At 42.4% G+C, this 17,605-nt stretch overlaps 1 protein-coding gene across 1 annotated transcript; it reads right to left on the bottom strand.

Moving 5' to 3' along the window:
* Window positions 1–801: 801 nt before the first annotated feature.
* LOC143546521 (uncharacterized) lies at window positions 802–15,353 on the bottom strand. The gene is made up of 6 exons (XM_077038178.1): window positions 15,054–15,353; window positions 14,923–14,960; window positions 2,311–2,370; window positions 1,917–2,048; window positions 1,072–1,182; window positions 802–939 (listed from the first exon to the last, which is right to left on the bottom strand). Exons 1-6 carry the CDS (start codon window positions 15,211–15,213, stop codon window positions 802–804), a joined length of 639 nt encoding a protein of 212 aa, XP_076894293.1. The 5' UTR covers window positions 15,214–15,353.
* Between the last annotated feature and the right edge of the window lie 2,252 nt (window positions 15,354–17,605).

Raw genomic sequence — 17,605 nt, 5'->3', positions numbered from 1 at the left:
TTTTTTCTAATGATCCTTTGTATGCTGGTCTTTTTTTCCTTCTTTTCCAGATTCATGTCCAGGTCCGTCTTCTTTCCTCGGCCTGTAAGGTGTACTGTGCCCAGGGGCGGATCCACATAGGTCCGATCGGGGTCCCGGGACACCGATGTTTTTTAAAAATTACTTAGAGACGGTATATTAAATTTTGTAAGGACCCCATAAAAATTAATACTTGGAACCCATACTATTAACATTGAACTGGTACAGTGGAAAGTCCCTTGTTTTACTTGTGAGAGGTTGTAGGTTCAAGCCCCATCATACTCCTCTTTTGTTGTTTTTTTAATATCCTAGTCTTAGTTATTCAGTTAGGGTATTTGTGCTTTTTGTTAGTTTCTCTCATATAGTCATTATCACCATGCAACATATATAATGTTAACATGGATTTTGCATATTCTTTTATTATTTACCTTGTGTATGTATATTATAATTAATCATTTATTTGTGTTAGAGTTATTTTTTCATGTTTTGGTCAATTATGTAAGACCATATATATAGATTACGTTCATGTTTTTCGGGTATGAATTAAAAGTGTATGTTTCATCTAGTTTGTAATTTAGATTCTTTCTACTTACTCGTTTCCAATGACACCATAGTTCCGTGTTTTATTATGTTCCTCGCCTCGACCCGACCCGAATAACGACCGACCCGAAAAATTTTGTAAACCGAAAAAATTGGGACCCCATTGACAAAAAATCCTGGGTCCGCCACTGACTGTGCCCTCCATGAACCATTGCTATACCCTTTGCTATATCATTTGATATATCATTTTGCAATAGTATTGAAAACTCTCTTCTTAACAGATCCTCGGATTGGAAGAAAACCTTTAGACATGCGCTCACTCTCCAGTTTAGGTTCCTGTATTATTAGTTTACGTACTTGCGTGAAGGAAGGGGGTGGCGGCTGCAGAGTTGACAATAAGTGAAAAGATTAACTAAATATGTTCCTGGTTTCTGATGTATTATTTTAAAAGAAAAATATAAGTTCAAGCTTTCTTAGGACCTTTTGCTTCAAAAAATTAAAGAGGGTACTTACATGTGAGTAAGGATCAGCTTCTTCCGTCAAGATTTCATCAAAAGTAGATATGCAATCGTAAAACATCTCATCAGTAGATATGCAATCGTAAAACTCCTCAGCACCAGATTCCTACAAAACTAAACATTTAGGGCGCGTTTGTTTTATAGAATTTGTAGGAATTCAAAGGAATTTAAATTTAAAATTCTATGACACGGCGTGTTCGATTTGATAAGAGATGTGATACAGGCCAAGTTCAAGATTGGCTGATCTCCTTCTAAAATAAAATAACACTAAATGTAAAAAGACTTGTTTTGATCAAATTTTTCATGTTCTCCATTAAAAACCAAACATGCCTTTTATAGGCTTACAATAGGTAACTAATGCATGAAATAAGGAAGATATGTTTCGTGGTATAACTACCCACTAATACTTCTAGGAATTGAAATACTAAAATAAAGGAAATAACCAACTAATGCAAATAAACATGGGATTGACTAGAGAACATGGAAATAATAGTGGTGCATCATGGGGGATCCGTATCAAGATGAAACTGGAATTTAAGTGAGTTCGAATAAAATCCCACGTTGGATACGTGGAATTCATAAATCCTTCCGATTATGAAAGGAAAGTTGATAAAAATCGATGGAATAACTTTTTTTTGTTGATGGGGTAAGGTAGAGTGGGGGTGGGCCGGGTGACTTGATAGGAGAGGAGAAGAATTTCAATTTCATTAGCAAGTTTCCCAATCGAACACATTATAGCTTTTTCAAACATTCCATTTCCAATTCCTTCAAACAATTTCGTGAACCGAACGCCCCCCTAACTCTTTCAATTAGCCACTAAAATTAACATTCAGTACTTACCTCCATTGCTTCCTCAATTATTTCATATCTGGTGCCAGATTTCATTTCCCCCTCAAGCAAGCTTGATGTGAACACCACAGTTTTATCACCAATAGATGGTTTGGACAGCTCTGTAATCATGTAAATGTCCTCCTATTTTGTTTATCGTAAACCAAATATACATCATGAAAAAGAATAGAAAAAACAAGTCAACAAAATTTTTTATTAATATATGTGTAGGCATATCACAAAATATAGTGATGAGAACAGTCATAGTATTAAAAAGACACAAAGGTCTAGTTGATCTTATACCAACTCCAATGAGATACAACTATTTTGGCCCTTCTTCTTATTAATTCATGCAACAAGTTGATGCAAAAAAAATAAGAAAACAAACATTACAAAGCAAACTTACCAATTGAGGACCATCGATGATACATCTAACAGTCTTCAACTCTGTAAATGATGGATTCACCTGTAACACCCCGACCAAAGGCGGATTATACATCGGGGCGCCACATATTGTTTCATTACTCGTGACACTATTTGGGTGTCAATATTTAATAAATATATTCATTCGCGCACGCGCAACGTAAACACAAGATAACATAAATCAACATAAATCAATATATTATAAGACAAAATATTCGAACAATAATAACTTGTCTTGATACATTTTAATCTAGGTCCAAAAGTAATAACGTCCTACGTGTCCACAAGCTCCAAATGTAGCTACAGCAAACCTGAACATGTGTTAAAATAAACGTCAAACACTTACGTGTTGGTGAGAAATCAAGTTTAATACAATACATAGATAACAACAAATCTGCGCGCAACACGTGTATGTCTGGTGTTTAACAAGGGTGTAATCAGATTGTGATCAAGCCTAAATAGATCATAGTTCATAGTTCAATCCGTGCTCCAAATGAGCACAAAAACAAGAAAACATCTGTGCAAGTGTAAACAAAGAAAACCGTAAACGATAGGTCTCCCGTGTTCATCCAATGGATCCATGAAAACTTCGGAATAGGCCGAACAAAGCGGTTAATGATACACACATACAAATAAACAGCCAAGTAAACGTCCTCAACACATGGGATACTGCGCGACTAAAGTTCATAAATAAGTTTAAGACTCTAAGTTTGTATGAACACATGAACATCCCAAAACATTAAAAATAAAAAGGGATTAGGTACGAGATTACTCACTTGACAAACGGTGCGGTGAAAGATAAAGCAAGAACCAACTTTAAACAAGCACAAGTTAACCTATAAATAAGATTATTGTTTTAATGGTTTGATTTAAGTCTTGACTATAAGTTAGCATAATTAATAAGTAACTTAAACAAATTATTGTATATATATATATTACCGGAAAACAGGGCAGAACAGGAGGGAGGACGAAGGCAGAGAGAGGAGGCGACAGAGGAAGAACAACGGCAAGGAGAAGAGAGAGCAGGAGAGTTTAAGTGCTTTGTGTGTGTAGTGTTAGGAAATTAACATTATTATTTATAGGGAAACCCTAGGGAACACAATCCCTAGAAAAGGGGAAAAGATCTCCAAAAAGTAAAAGATTCCAAAAGCAAAAGATATCAAAGGATATGGCAGCTGCAGGGGGCAAAGGAAAGTTGACAGGTAACAGTAAACAGGCATGGGCGGGTCAGATAAAGGTACTGGTCAAGCATGGAAAAGCAGATCTCAAAAGATAATGTCAGTCACTTTTTCTGCCAACCAATGGGGTTGGTGCGCATGCTGCGCCGAAAGTAACTTTTCAGACATAAGATAGGTCAGGTCAACAGCACAGAAGATAAGACATCACAAAAGTAAACGGCTAGATTAAACAGAAGAAGAGACTCAAAGGGGGTTTAGCGCGAGAAGGCATCGAGCGCACGCGCGAGGGCGAAGGCTGACAGAACAAACCTTAGCGCGCCGCGGGAAGAACTATTATCCTTAGCGCGCCGCGGGAAGAATTATCATGCTTAGCGCGCCGCGGGAAGAACTACAAATCCTTAGCGCGTCGCGGGAAGAACTACCATTCTTAGCGCGCCGCGGGAAGAACTACAAATCCTTAGCGCGTCGCGGGAAGAACTACCATTCTTAGCGCGCTGCGAGAACTACAATTCTTAGCGCGCTGCGAGAACAGTTCGCCTCGCGTATCGCAGGAACAACTGGTCTTCGCGCAGGCTTCCTTGTAAGGAGTCTGGCGCGTGGAGCTGCGCAGACATCCTTAGACGGGAAGAAACAAAGGACACAAAAATAAGAGAAGGAGTTCAAGGCTTAAGGGCGGAACAAGAGGGAAAAGAAGGCGGAGAGAAGAAGAGGGACGGGACGGCGGAAAGGAAGAGAGAGGAAGAGGCGGGAAGGAAAATATTATTAGTAATATATATATTTTAAATGTCAGTTTTAAAAGAAAATAATTAAATTTTAAATCATAAAAAGAATCGGATCAGAAAACGGGTACCTGGGTCGGGTCGGATCGGGCAGATGTCACAGTCTCCCCTACTTTAAGAAATTTCGTCCCGAAATTTATCTCGAAGTAGGTTGCGCAGAGAACAGGTGCGGGTACTTGATCTTCATTTGATCTTCCCTTTCCCATGTAAACTCGGCTCCGCGCTTGGACTCCCAGCGAATTTTAACAATAGGGATACGACTGCGCTTGGTTTGCTTTACCTCGCGATTCATAATCTCAACAGGCTTCTCAATGAAATGCATAGATTCATCAACTTGAACTTCATCAAGTGGAATGTGAAGGTTCTCGTCAGCTAAACACTTCTTGAGATTGGAAACATGGAACGTTGGATGCACATTGCTGAGCGCGGGCGGCAGGTCAAGTCTGAGGCAACTTTTCCCACACGCGCGAGAATCTTGAATGGACCAACATAACGAGGAGCAAGCTTACCTTTCTTCCCAAAGCGGACAACACCTTTCCAAGGCGACACTTTGAGGAGAACAAGATCACCAACTTGAAATTCGAGAGGCTTTCGCCTGCGATCTGCGTAACTCTTCTGTCGGCTTCTGGCAGTCAGCAGATGATCACGGATCTTGGCGATTTTATCGGTTGTCTCTTGAACAAGTTCGGGTCCTGTGATTTGAGCTTCACCCACTTCGCTCCAACAAATCGGGGAGCGGCACTTACGACCGTAAAGTGCTTCAAATGGGGCCATACCAATACTGGAATGATAGCTGTTATTATAAGAGAACTCGATCAAAGGCAGGTGTGAATCCCAATTACCTCCAAAATCAAGAACACAAGATCGGAGCATATCCTCAAGAGTTTGAATAGTTCGCTCAGACTGTCCGTCAGTCTGAGGATGATATGCCGTACTCATGTCCAAGCGAGTTCCTAGCGCAGATTGGAGAGATTTCCAAAAGCGAGATATAAAACGGCCATCGCGATCGGATATGATGCTCAAAGGAGTACCATGGCGGCAGACAATTTCCTTGACATAAAGCTGCGCGAGTTGCTCAACACGGTAGTTTTCACGAATGGGCAGAAAGTGAGCAGACTTAGTCAAACGATCCACTATTACCCAAATGCTATCATGTTTGCTTGCTGTCAAAGGTAACTTGGTAATAAAGTCCATCGCTATACATTCCCATTTCCACGTAGGAATTTCTGGTTGATCGAGCAAACCAGATGGGCGTTGGTGTTCAGCTTTTACCTTAGAACAAGTCAGGCATTTAGCTACGAACACAGCAATATCCTTTTTCATACCGGGCCACCAATAAGTAATGCGCAAATCCTTGTACATTTTATCAGCGCCGGGATGAATAGAATACCGAGATTTATGCGCTTCACTCAGGATATCAGCGCGAAGATTCTCATCAAAGGGAATCCAGATGCGATTGAGATAGCAGAGAATTCTACTCAGATTAGGGACAAAGTGCGCTTCCGTGCCACACGCTAACTCGGCGCGAAGGTTACCATTACTGATGGATGCGCGCTGCGCGTCACGAATGCGCGATTCAAGGTTGCTTTGGATCAGCGCGAAGTGAAGCTGCGTGCGCGGCAAGATACAGTTAAGCTGGCTGGGTTTACGGCTGAGCGCATCAGCTACCACATTAGCCTTACCAGGATGATACCGGATCTCACAATCGTAATCGCTGATGAGTTCGTTCCATCGGCGTTGCCTCATGTTGAGTTCCTTTTGATCAAAGATATGCTGAAGGCTTTTATGGTCAGTGTAGAGGATACACTTAGTACCATAAAGGTAGTGTCTCCAGATCTTCAAGGCAAATACTACTGCACCAAGTTCGAGGTCGTGAGTTGTATAATTCTTCTCGTGAACCTTGAGTTGCCTTGATGCGTAAGCGATAACCTTTCCTCGTTGCATAAGAACACAACCGAGACCTTGGTTGGATGCATCGCAATACACGACAAAATCATCATTACCCTCAGGAAGCGCAAGAACAGGAACTTCACACAACAAACGCTTGAGCGTCAGAAAGGCTTCTTCTTGCTTCGAGCCCCAAATATACGGTTTACCTTTGTGCGTTAGGGCTGTTAAAGGCAAAGCGATCTTCGAGAAGTTCGAAATGAAGCGCCGGTAATAACCAGCTAAGCCCAGAAAGGAACGGATCTCGGTAGGAGTGGTCGGCGTAATCCAGTTCTTGATTGCTTCAATTTTGGATGGGTCGACATGAATACCCATCTTGTTCACAACATGGCCAAGAAACTGTACTTCATCAGACCAGAATTCACACTTGGAGAGCTTGGCAAAGAGCTGCTCGGTTCGAAGCTTTTGCAATACCAACCGAAGATGTTGCTCATGCTCGGCCTTGGTCTTAGAATAAATCAGAACGTCATCGATAAACACAATCACGAATTTATCCAAGAAAGGCCTACACACCCGATTCATTAGATCCATGAAAACGGCGGGTGCGTTGGTTAAACCGAAGGACATGACCAAGAATTCAAAATGGCCATAGCGAGTTCGAAAAGCAGTCTTCGGAACATCTTCATCGCGGATGCGCAACTGGTGATAGCCAGAGCGGAGATCAATCTTGGAGAAACAAGAGGCACCTTAGAGTTGATCAAAGAGGTCGTCAATACGTGGTAAGGGATACCGGTTCTTAATGGTGAGTTTGTTCAACTCGCGGTAATCGATACACATGCGAAACGAACCATCTTTCTTTTTAACGAACAACACCGGAGCACCCCAGGGCGAAGAGCTAGGGCGAATGAATCCTTTAGCGGTCAACTCTTGAAGTTGGCTTGCCAATTCTTGCATTTCAGCGGGTGCAAGACGATAAGGAGATTTAGCTAAGGGGGAAGCACCAGGGACAAGATCAATACGGAACTCGACTTCACGAGCGGGAGGGATACCAGGAAGATCATCAGGAAAAACTTCAGGGAAATCACGCACAACAGGGATATCGCGAAGCTTCTTCTTTCCTTCATCGGGTTTAACCACATGGGCTAAAAATGCAATGCACTTCTTCCGCATGAGTCTTCGGGCTTCGGCGCAAGACATAAGCTTAAGACCACTGGAGGGTTTCTCGCCATAGATGTGAAGATCACCATTTTCTCGAGGAATGCGAATCAACTTCTTGGCGCAAATAACTTCGGCGCGATTATTCGATAGCCAGTCCATGCCAATAATAACATCAAAGCTTCCAAGAGGCATGGGGATGAGGTCGATTAGAAAATCGTTTTCGTTAAGGTTAAGCGTGCAATCTTTAATCACTGAGTTAATTAAAACAGTTTCACCATTAGCCAATTCAACTGAAAAATTTTCTTTTAAATTGTTGCGCGGTCGCGCAAGCTTCTGCTCAAACGCGCGAGAAATAAAACTTCGATCGGCGCCAGTATCAAAAAGTACAGAAGCATAAAATCCGTTAAGCAAAAATGTACCATTAACTACGTCATTATTCGCTTGCGCTTGGTGCGCGGTTATATTAAAAGCTCGGCCACGCGCCACTTGGTTCGAAATTTGGTTCACCGGATTCGCTTGCGTAATCTGAACTTGTAGTCTCGGGCACGCGTTCCGGAAATGACTGGGATCACCGCAGTTAAAGCACGACCTGGGTCGTGGATTAGGGTATGCTGGTTGAGGGTTTTGCGGGTAGGTTGGTGTTTGTGCGATTGGGTTGGCGGAAGGGACTCTACAGTACTCGGCTAAGTGACCAACGCGGCCACATCGGTTACATTGTCGACATGGGACTTGAGTTGGGTGGTGAAGTCTACAGGTTGGGCAAAAGGGTTGGTTTCCTGTGTAAGGTTTCTTAGTTGGCGGGACAGGGAGTGCGGGATTGGTTAAGGCATAGTTGTGGACTATAGGGGGAGTTGGGTAGGTTGACAGTGGGTTAGGCGCGTAAACTGGAGGTTGGTAAGCGGGTTGTTGGACAATGGGCGGGTTGGTAAGCGCATAGGCTTTGCGCCTGCGCTTGAGGTTGTTACGGTTTGAGGGTTCTGGTTTGGTTTCTGTTGGTTCAGGGACAGTCTTGGTGGGTTTGGTCTTTTCAGATCCCCGCAGGAACAGGGTTCCTGCTCTGACATGGTTGTCGCTGAGCACAGCGGCCAACTCAATGGCGTCAGAGAGGGTTGCTGGGTTTCTGGCCCATACAGAATCTTGAATTTCCATGGGGAGACCCCCAAGGAATTTCTCTATGGCTCGGCGGGAAGGGGTAACAAGGTGAGGGACAAGCAGGCTTAGTTCATGGAAGCGCGTCGCGTACTCGCGCGCTTCACCGCTGTATTGCTTAAGATTCCAAAATTCCTCCTCCAGGCGCTTAACTTCGTTGGGAGGGCAGAATTCTCGCGTCAGAATTTCCTTGAATTCCTCCCATGTCATGCTAGAAGCAGCTTCTGCGCCACGCGCATGAGCTACTCCATTCCACCATGTAAGCGCTCTAGATTCCAGGACACTGGAAGCATATAGGGTTCGTCTGTCTGAGGGGCATTGGGTATGGAGGAAAGTGTTTTCTATTTTCTCAAGCCACTGGAGCATCACGGTGGCTCCTTCAAGACCTGTGAACTTTGGAGGGTTACCCGCGTTAAAGGACTTAATGTTATAACTGGAGGTATTGTTTTGGCTCAAAGCTTGGGCTATTGCGGCGGCCATTTCCTGGGAACGTTGCAGCGAACGTCTGCGCGAGGCTTCTCTTCTCTGAAATCGGCGAGATAGCGGAGGCATTCTATAAAAGTTTTAATTTTTAGTTAATATCTTAGCGCAAAGTTTAATCTTATAAAGCTTGGTTTCGCGGAGTCAGTTACTGTCAAAAGTTAAAGTAAAATAAATGACCCTAAATGCAGACTTAATAAAGGGTAATTCGAATCAAGAATCGACAATTCATGTATCACCATGACTTTCCGAATTCCTAATTTAAAATGACGAGTAAACGAGTATTGGAGATTGACGATTCATGTATCACCATGACTTTTCAATCCTCAATATAAAATATACAAGAAAATGAGTATTGGAGGTTGACAATTCATGTATCACCATGACTTTTCAACCCTCAATATAAAATATACAAGAAAATGAGTATTGGAGGTTGACAATTCATGTATCACCATGACTTTTTCAAGTCTCCAACCTCAGAACATAATCGTAAATGGAAATTGAAAATCAACTATTCATGTATCACCATGACTTTTCGGATTTTCAAATCCCAACAAACGAATATGTAAGAAAAATCAATAAAAAATCGAAATTCAACAAAAATCGAAATATCGCGGAATAAAACATAAAACCATACGCTGCGTCTGCGCAAGCATATTTATAAATAACGAGTAATTAACAATAAGTGCGCAAACATGAGATTTCTCTCATGCGCGAGAAGGGACTCTTAGGTATTCTAGGCCGTTACGTCTAACCACCTATCCTAAAGTCAACGAGCTCTGATACAAATCTGTAACACCCCGACCAAAGGCGGATTATACATCGGGGCGCCACATATTGTTTCATTACTCGTGACACTATTTGGGTGTCAATATTTAATAAATATATTCATTCGCGCACGCGCAACGTAAACACAAGATAACATAAATCAACAAAAATCAATATATTATAAGACAAAATATTCGAACAATAATAACTTGTCTTGATACATTTTAATCTAGGTCCAAAAGTAATAACGTCCTACGTGTCCACAAGCTCCGAATGTAGCTACAGCAAACCTGAACATGTGTTAAAATAAACGTCAAACACTTGCGTGTTGGTGAGAAATCAAGTTTAATACAATACATAGATAACAATAAATCTGCGCGCAACACGTGTATGTCTGGTGTTTAACAATGGTGTAATCAGATTGTGATCAAGCCTAAATAGATCATAGTTCATAGTTCAATCCGTGCTCCAAATGAGCACAAAAACAAGAAAACATCTGTTCAAGTGTAAACAAAGAAAACCGTAAACGATAGGTCTCCCGTGTTCATCCAATGGATCCATGAAAACTTCGGAATAGGCCGAACAAAGCGGTTAATGATACACACATACAAATAAACAGCCAAGTAAACGTCCTCAACACATGGGATACTGCGCGACTAAAGTTCATAAATAAGTTTAAGACTCTAAGTTTGTATGAACACATGAACATCCCAAAACATTAAAAATAAAAAGGGATTAGGTACGAGATTACTCACTTGACAAACGGTGCGGTGAAAGATAAAGCAAGAACCAACTTTAAACAAGCACAAGTTAACCTATAAATAAGATTATTGTTTTAATGGTTTGATTTAAGTCTTGACTATAAGTTAGCATAATTAATAAGTAACTTAAACAAATTATTATATATATATATATATTACCGGAAAACAGGGCAGAACAGGAGGGAGGACGAAGGCAGAGAGAGGAGGCGACAGAGGAAGAACAACGGCAAGGAGAAGAGAGAGCAGGAGAGTTTAAGTGCTTTGTGTGTGTAGTGTTAGGAAATTAACATTATTATTTATAGGGAAACCCTAGGGAACACAATCCCTAGAAAAGGGGAAAAGATCTCCAAAAAGTAAAAGATTCCAAAAGCAAAAGATATCAAAGGATATGGCAGCTGCAGGGGGCAAAGGAAAGCTGACAGGTAACAGTAAACAGGCATGGGCGGGTCAGATAAAGGTACTGGTCAAGCATGGAAAAGCAGATCTCAAAAGATAATGTCAGTCACTTTTTCTGCCAACCAATGGGGTTGGTGCGCATGCTGCGCCGAAAGTAACTTTTCAGACATAAGATAGGTCAGGTCAACAGCACAGAAGATAAGACATCACAAAAGTAAACGGCTAGATTAAACAGAAGAAGAGACTCAAAGGGGGTTTAGCGCGAGAAGGCATCGAGCGCACGCGCGAGGGCGAAGGCTGACAGAACAAACCTTAGCGCGCCGCTAGAGGTGCACAAATCGGTTTTTTTAAAAAAACCGGTTCGGTTATTAACCGGACCGGTTTTTTTCGTCCTGGAAAAAAACCGGTTCGGTTAATAACCGGGCCGGTTAATAACCGGTTTTTGTGCATGAAAACCATAACCGGTCAAACCGGTTACGACCGGTTTGGGAACCGGTTAGAACCGGTTAATAAACCGGTTTTTTTATTAACCGGTTTTTTAATAACCGGTCTAACCGGTTAACCGGTTTTTTTTTTTTTTTTTTTAAATAACCATTATTTTTTCACAGTATAAACAAACCGGTAACTACAAGGCAAACCGGTAACTACAAGCATTAAATCGTTATCGCATATTCGTAACTCAAAAATACATAACTTTCATTTATAGCTTTTACATTAAAAATACAAACATTAAATCGTTATCGCATATTCGTAACTCAAAAATACAAACATTAAAGAATGCTTAGACACGATTACATTAACAACTTGCTGTTTCTTACTCATTATTTTCATCGCTACCCGATCCCGAGCTATTCCTTAGGTAATCGTCGTACGCGGCTTCTTCATCGGTCATTGGTTGACTGTGTCCTTGATTGACCTCGTCTTCATACAAACCCGCCTCATAGTCCATTTCCCCCTCGAGTGAGCGTTGATGTTGTGCCCTATCTAAAGCGTCCAAGTAATCCTTGTAGCAAATAGACATCTCTACAGCTGGTGGAGTGAGTCGAGTCCTCCTAATCGATATAACCCTGCCAGAAACAGAAAAAGCAGACTCCGAAGCTACCGTGGAAGCTTGGACCGTTAGTAAATCTTTGGCCATGGCGGCGAGGATCGGAAACTCATCCTCCTTACCTCTCCACCAAGCCAGCAAATCAAGACTTCTAAATTCATCTGGAGTCATGTGTTTCACAAAGTTGGTACCACCATACCTTCCAAGTTCACTGCTTGGGGTGTTTACCTTTTGACGTTTACCGGCGTCTTCCCAAATCATGTAGTACATCCCCATTTCAAGGTCGGTTTGGGATTGAGATTGGGCAACAGCTCTTAACGAGTCATGAATTTGGGAAGACGACCCGTATTTTGTAAGGTAAACATCATACATGTTAGACAAGGTGGTGTTGAAAGCATTCTTTAAAGTTTGGTTATAATAGGGGTTTTGATCGTCGTTTAACTCTAGCTCATCACAAATTTTTTCTATTAAAGCTTCAACACCACCAACATTTATGCAAGGGTTTAACGCAGCAGCACATGTCAAAACAGCGGGTAGTTGTTGAAAATATTTTCTAAATTTTTCTTTCATTTTTACACCCATATCAAAATAAGGTGCACCCCTACAATGAAGTTCACTCAACTTTGTGCACATGACAGCAATTTTTGGTAAAGCAATGGGGCTTGTTGGATAGTAAACCCCGGATAAACTTGTTATGCAAGATTTAAAAATTTGAAGTACCTCCGTAACGATCTCAATCAATAACCAGTTTCTAGGATCGTACGGTGCACATTTACCCCTACTTGACATTATTTGATGAAACGCAACTAGTGATTCTTTTTGTTGGATGGCTTTCTCAAACATATCACAAGTCGAGTTCCATCTTGTTGGACAATCCCAATTGGGCCCCAACCATTGACAATTAGCTTCATCACAAAATTTTTTGTATCTTGAAAATGTTTTATTGTTGCTAAAAACATCTCGTAACATTCTTTTAAAATTGTTTCTTTGCGTTTCGATCACGTTTAACCCATCTTGCACGGCCAAGTTGATAATATGTGCAATGCATCGGCTATGAAAAAACGCTCCATCACAAACAGGTTTATACTTTAATTTTAAATGGCCAACCGCGGCCGTATTGTTGGACGCGTTATCAAACGAAATTGAAAAGATTTTATCTTCAATCTTGTATTGTCGAATGACTTTATCCAAGAGTTTAAAAATATTTCTGCCCGTGTGCGGGTAATCAAACAATTGAAACGCAACGGTTCGTTTCATCATTTGCCACGACCCGGGGTCAACCCAATGAGCCGTCACACAAATGTATGAGTCGGGCGAACCATTAGGTACCGACCACACATCCGTTGTTAAGTTTACACCAGTTTGTAAGTTTGAAAAGTATGAAATTAGTTCGGATTTAGCGTTTTTCAAAGCTTTAAGACAATCTCTTCTAAGGGTCGAACGACTTACGTGTTGGTAGCGTGGTTGAACATACTTTTGCATCATCGACGTGAATTGAGGGTTGTCGAAGTGGTTGAAAGGAAGTGTATTTTGAATCACAAAGTTTGAAAACTGTTGACGTACCTCTTCAAGGTCGTACGTAAACACCGTTCCTTGATTCGTCATCTCCGGCTGCGAACTACTTCCCGATTCGTCCTTCAAGCCTTGCAAAAGGGCCTTTGTACATGCGCTCTTAAAGTGGAGTTTGCATCTTTGCCATAAAACTTCAAACAATGTTTGCATCGAGCTTTTTGGGTACCGCTAGACATTTCGCATAGGTCGAAATGTTGCCAAACATCTTGGTTTCGTTTCGTGGGGATGACCCGAACGACCGTTTCTCCCGTGTTCGAGGCACCCATGTTGACGGATGAAGCAGCACTTTGGGAGGCCATGATAATCGACTACGAAATAAGAGCGTATGGAGTGGTAATGTGGTATAATTGAGCGTGAGATAACAAAATAATCGCGTATGTAATAAACGTTTAGAGCGTTTGGAGTTGTATAATCGAGTGTGATCTAACCAATACCCAACCTAAGCTATATATAGATGTTTGTGGGGGTAAAATGGGAAAAAAAAAACGGTCAAAAATAAGAAAAAACGGCTATATGGCCGTTACTCAACGGGAAAAAACCGGTTTTTAACTGGTTAACCGGTTTTTTTATAACGGTCAAAAACCGGTTTATAAAAAAACCGGTTAACCGGTTTTTCTAATAACCGGTTATTAAAAAAACCGGTTTTTTAAAAACCGGTTATTAAAAAAACCGGTTTTTTTTAAAACCGGTTATAAAACCGGTTTAGGCTCCAAATTGTGTAACCGATATACAAACCGCCGGTTTGTAAACCGGTCAAACCGGTTTACAAAAAACCGGTTTTCTTAAAAACCGGTTTCCGGTTTAAACCGGCAAACCGGTTCGAGGACCGGTTTTTTTGACCACCTCTACGCGCCGCGGGAAGAACTATTATCCTTAGCGCGCCGCGGGAAGAATTACCATTCTTAGCGCGCCGCGGGAAGAACTACAAATCCTTAGCACGTCGCGGGAAGAACTACCATTCTTAGCGCGCCGCGGGAAGAACTACAAATCCTTAGCGCGTCGCGGGAAGAACTACCATTCTTAGCGCCCTGCGAGAACTACAATTCTTAGCGCGCTGCGAGAACAGTTCGCCTCGCGTATCGCAGGAACAACTGGTCTTCGCGCAGGCTTCCTTGTAAGGAGTCTGGCGCGTGGAGCTGCGCAGACATCCTTAGACGGGAAGAAACAAAGGACACAAAAATAAGAGAAGGGGTTCAAGGCTTAAGGGCGGAACAAGAGGGAAAAGAAGGCGGAGAGAAGAAGAGGGACGGGACGGCGGAAAGGAAGAGAGAGGAAGAGGCGGGAAGGAAAATATTATTAGTAATATATATATTTTAAATGTCAGTTTTAAAAGAAAATAATTAAATTTTAAATCATAAAAAGAATCGGATCAGAAAACGGGTACCTGGGTCGGGTCGGATCGGGCAGATGTCACATCACCCGTTTCGGTCGACCTATCTTTCTCCATCCTCTAATCTCTGTAACATTAAAAGAAAGAAGAAACTCTCTATTTGCAGCTCGGATTTAAATGAGAATACAAAGAAATAACTTGAAAACACTGAGGAACATACCAGTGTAGTCAATGGTATCACCAACTAAAATTGTAAACCAATCAGGAGTCAATCTACCGACGTCCACTAACTCAAAGAAATCATGCCGACAAAGATAGTATGCTCCTGTGCTTAGTTCAAATCCAGACAAATCTCGTTCCAGAATGTCTTCCCATTCCATGGTTTCCTGATCAGAATACACAAGGCTCACACCGCATTCATGTACCTCCAATCCACTAAGTACAACAATAGAGACATTAACAGTGTCTCCAGCTTTCAATTTGTATCCAATTGAAAAATAGCTTAACCATATACACACTTCATCATTGAAGAAACACTAAGTGACCCGGTACAGATTATAGATAATCTGGGGGTTAAGTAATGTTTCCCACGAATGAGGTCTAGCTGAGAAGGCTGTTCTTCAGGAGACCTGCAAAACAAACACCGTAAGCTCGTCACTGAGAAGGGGGGGTTCCTCCTTGTGACCACCCTCCGGCGTGAGAATCAGACTAGGTTGCTCTGAATATAAGTGTATATTAAGAGATTGCTAGATAACTGGATAGCAGATGATCTTACCATTCCAAGATGTTGGAGTATTTATAGCCGAAAGTAGGTTTTCTAGAAGGTACAGCCGGCTGAATAGTATTCCTGTTCAACCAACAGTGGACTATGCACAGGCCATACTGGTTGGTGGGTAGGTTACGGCCAACAGTAACAAAGTCGGCTGCACTATTCCACCAACTGTAGATTATGCACGTCCTACTTACTGTGGATTGTACGCAGGCCATGCTGGTTGGTGAATAGGTTACGGCCAACAGTAACACTATTCCACTAACTGTAGGCCGCGCATGCTCCTCAGTAAGGGTTGGTGAGTAGGCAGCGGCTAATAGTGAAACAGTACTAGAGGGTGCTCCTCCTCGTCCTGTTGTCGATGAGCTGTCACCCTGTGATTGGCTCATGGGCTGTTCTGGTCAGATCGTCTGTCCTATCCATACTTCTGTAGGTATGGTACAAGAGATCTTTCAGAATCAGACTGGCTCATTTAGGCGGGATTGTTCCCGCCTTGCTCATCCCTTCATGTGACTACTGAAGTAGCTAATGTCTTGTGCGTGTAGCCCTGCTGTCTGCGGGTAGCCTTTCCTGATGGCTTGTATCCGCAACTGCGGGAACAGGCGGGGTACTTCACCATTGGGAGGCTTTCCCTGCGTGTTCAGCTTGTGTACTGCGCGTAAGATCCTATGAGCATGGTGGGTCCTGCGGGAGCAGATGGCCTTTGCGCAGACGTCCCTGCTCCAGGTGAGTCTTGCGGGACCAACTGGTCTCTGCTGGGACCTACCTCTTCAAGTCCCCCCAGTCCAATGTTCTTCTCATGAATGTTTAATAAAGTGAGGTGAACTTTTGGACTTTGATCAAGGGGTTTTGAAAGGGTTTCTAGTTTTAAGGTTCTCCGTGGGGATTCTTCCCGCGGGTTTCCTAATGTCACTTGCAAAAATTCCCGATTTTTTTGCTTGATCTTTGGGTATGATGCGGGTAGGTATGTAACCTTCTCGCAAGTCAGGAGCGTTGAGTCTCACTTGTGTGGATTCTCCTTGAGGTTTTAGTGGTTTTGAACATAGTGATCAATTATGTTTAAACCACCAATTCCATCCTGGAGCCTCAGACAATGTAGTTCTCGACGTTCCCGCTATGCGGGGATGTTATTTCCGTTTCCACAAGCATTGCCCAGAAGATCCTGCCTGGTTTCAATTCCCTGCCGAGCGCTAGGTATGTGAAGGGTTTTGCCTTAACACTGTACCCGCGCTCGTCTTACGGTTACTTTACTTTCAAGGTACTCCTGGCGTCAATTCCCTGCGGGTGCTAGGTACGTGAAGGGTTTTGCCTTAACACTGTATCCGCACCCGTCTTATAGTTACTTTGTTGCCGGGGTATTCTTGGCTTCAATTCCCTGCGGGTGCTAGGTATGTGGAAGGTTTTGACCATAACACTGTACCCGCATCCGTCTTATGGTTACTTGGTTGCCAAGGTAAGGGGTATTTTCCCGCTTACTTTTGAATCTTTTTGAATTTTGAATTTTGAAATTCGAAAGGTTGGTGAGGATAAGAACAATCCAAACATCTGAAACGTCGTGTGACGGTTTCTTCTGACTGTGTCAGGACGTGCAGGAAGTTATGGTGACGTGACAGAACATGGTCATTCCAGTCGCTTTTTCAGGCGCGTGGGCGTGTTTTTTCGGGCGCGTGGCCGCGAAGTTACTGGCACGTCCTTTCAACAGCTGTTGCCAGCTTGCTTTTTGCCACGTGTCATAGTTTCATTGCACTGTCGATTTCTCTCTCCTCCGCATTAAATTCACCGCATTAATTGCGATTACTATATAAAGGGGAAGAGGGTTATTTGCAATTCACACTCACCTCTCTTCTTCTTCTTAGTGATTTCCGGCAAATACTCCCCTTTTTCAGGCAAGCATTTTCCCGAAATCACTTCTTTCTGCAAAAATGTCTTCTCATGATGCTGAAGCTGTAGCCGACGATAGGAGTACTGCTGGCGAGTGCCAGTGTGCTCTACCTGTCGATCAG

Source organism: Bidens hawaiensis, unplaced genomic scaffold (assembly GCF_021521415.1).
Source record: "Bidens hawaiensis isolate Kalapana, Puna unplaced genomic scaffold, B.hawaiensis_p1.1 tig00014370_1, whole genome shotgun sequence".
NCBI classification, from domain to species: Eukaryota; Viridiplantae; Streptophyta; class Magnoliopsida; order Asterales; family Asteraceae; genus Bidens; species Bidens hawaiensis.
The sequence above is the reverse complement of the archived record's forward strand: the minus strand, read 5'-3'. Positions and strand labels throughout refer to the sequence as shown.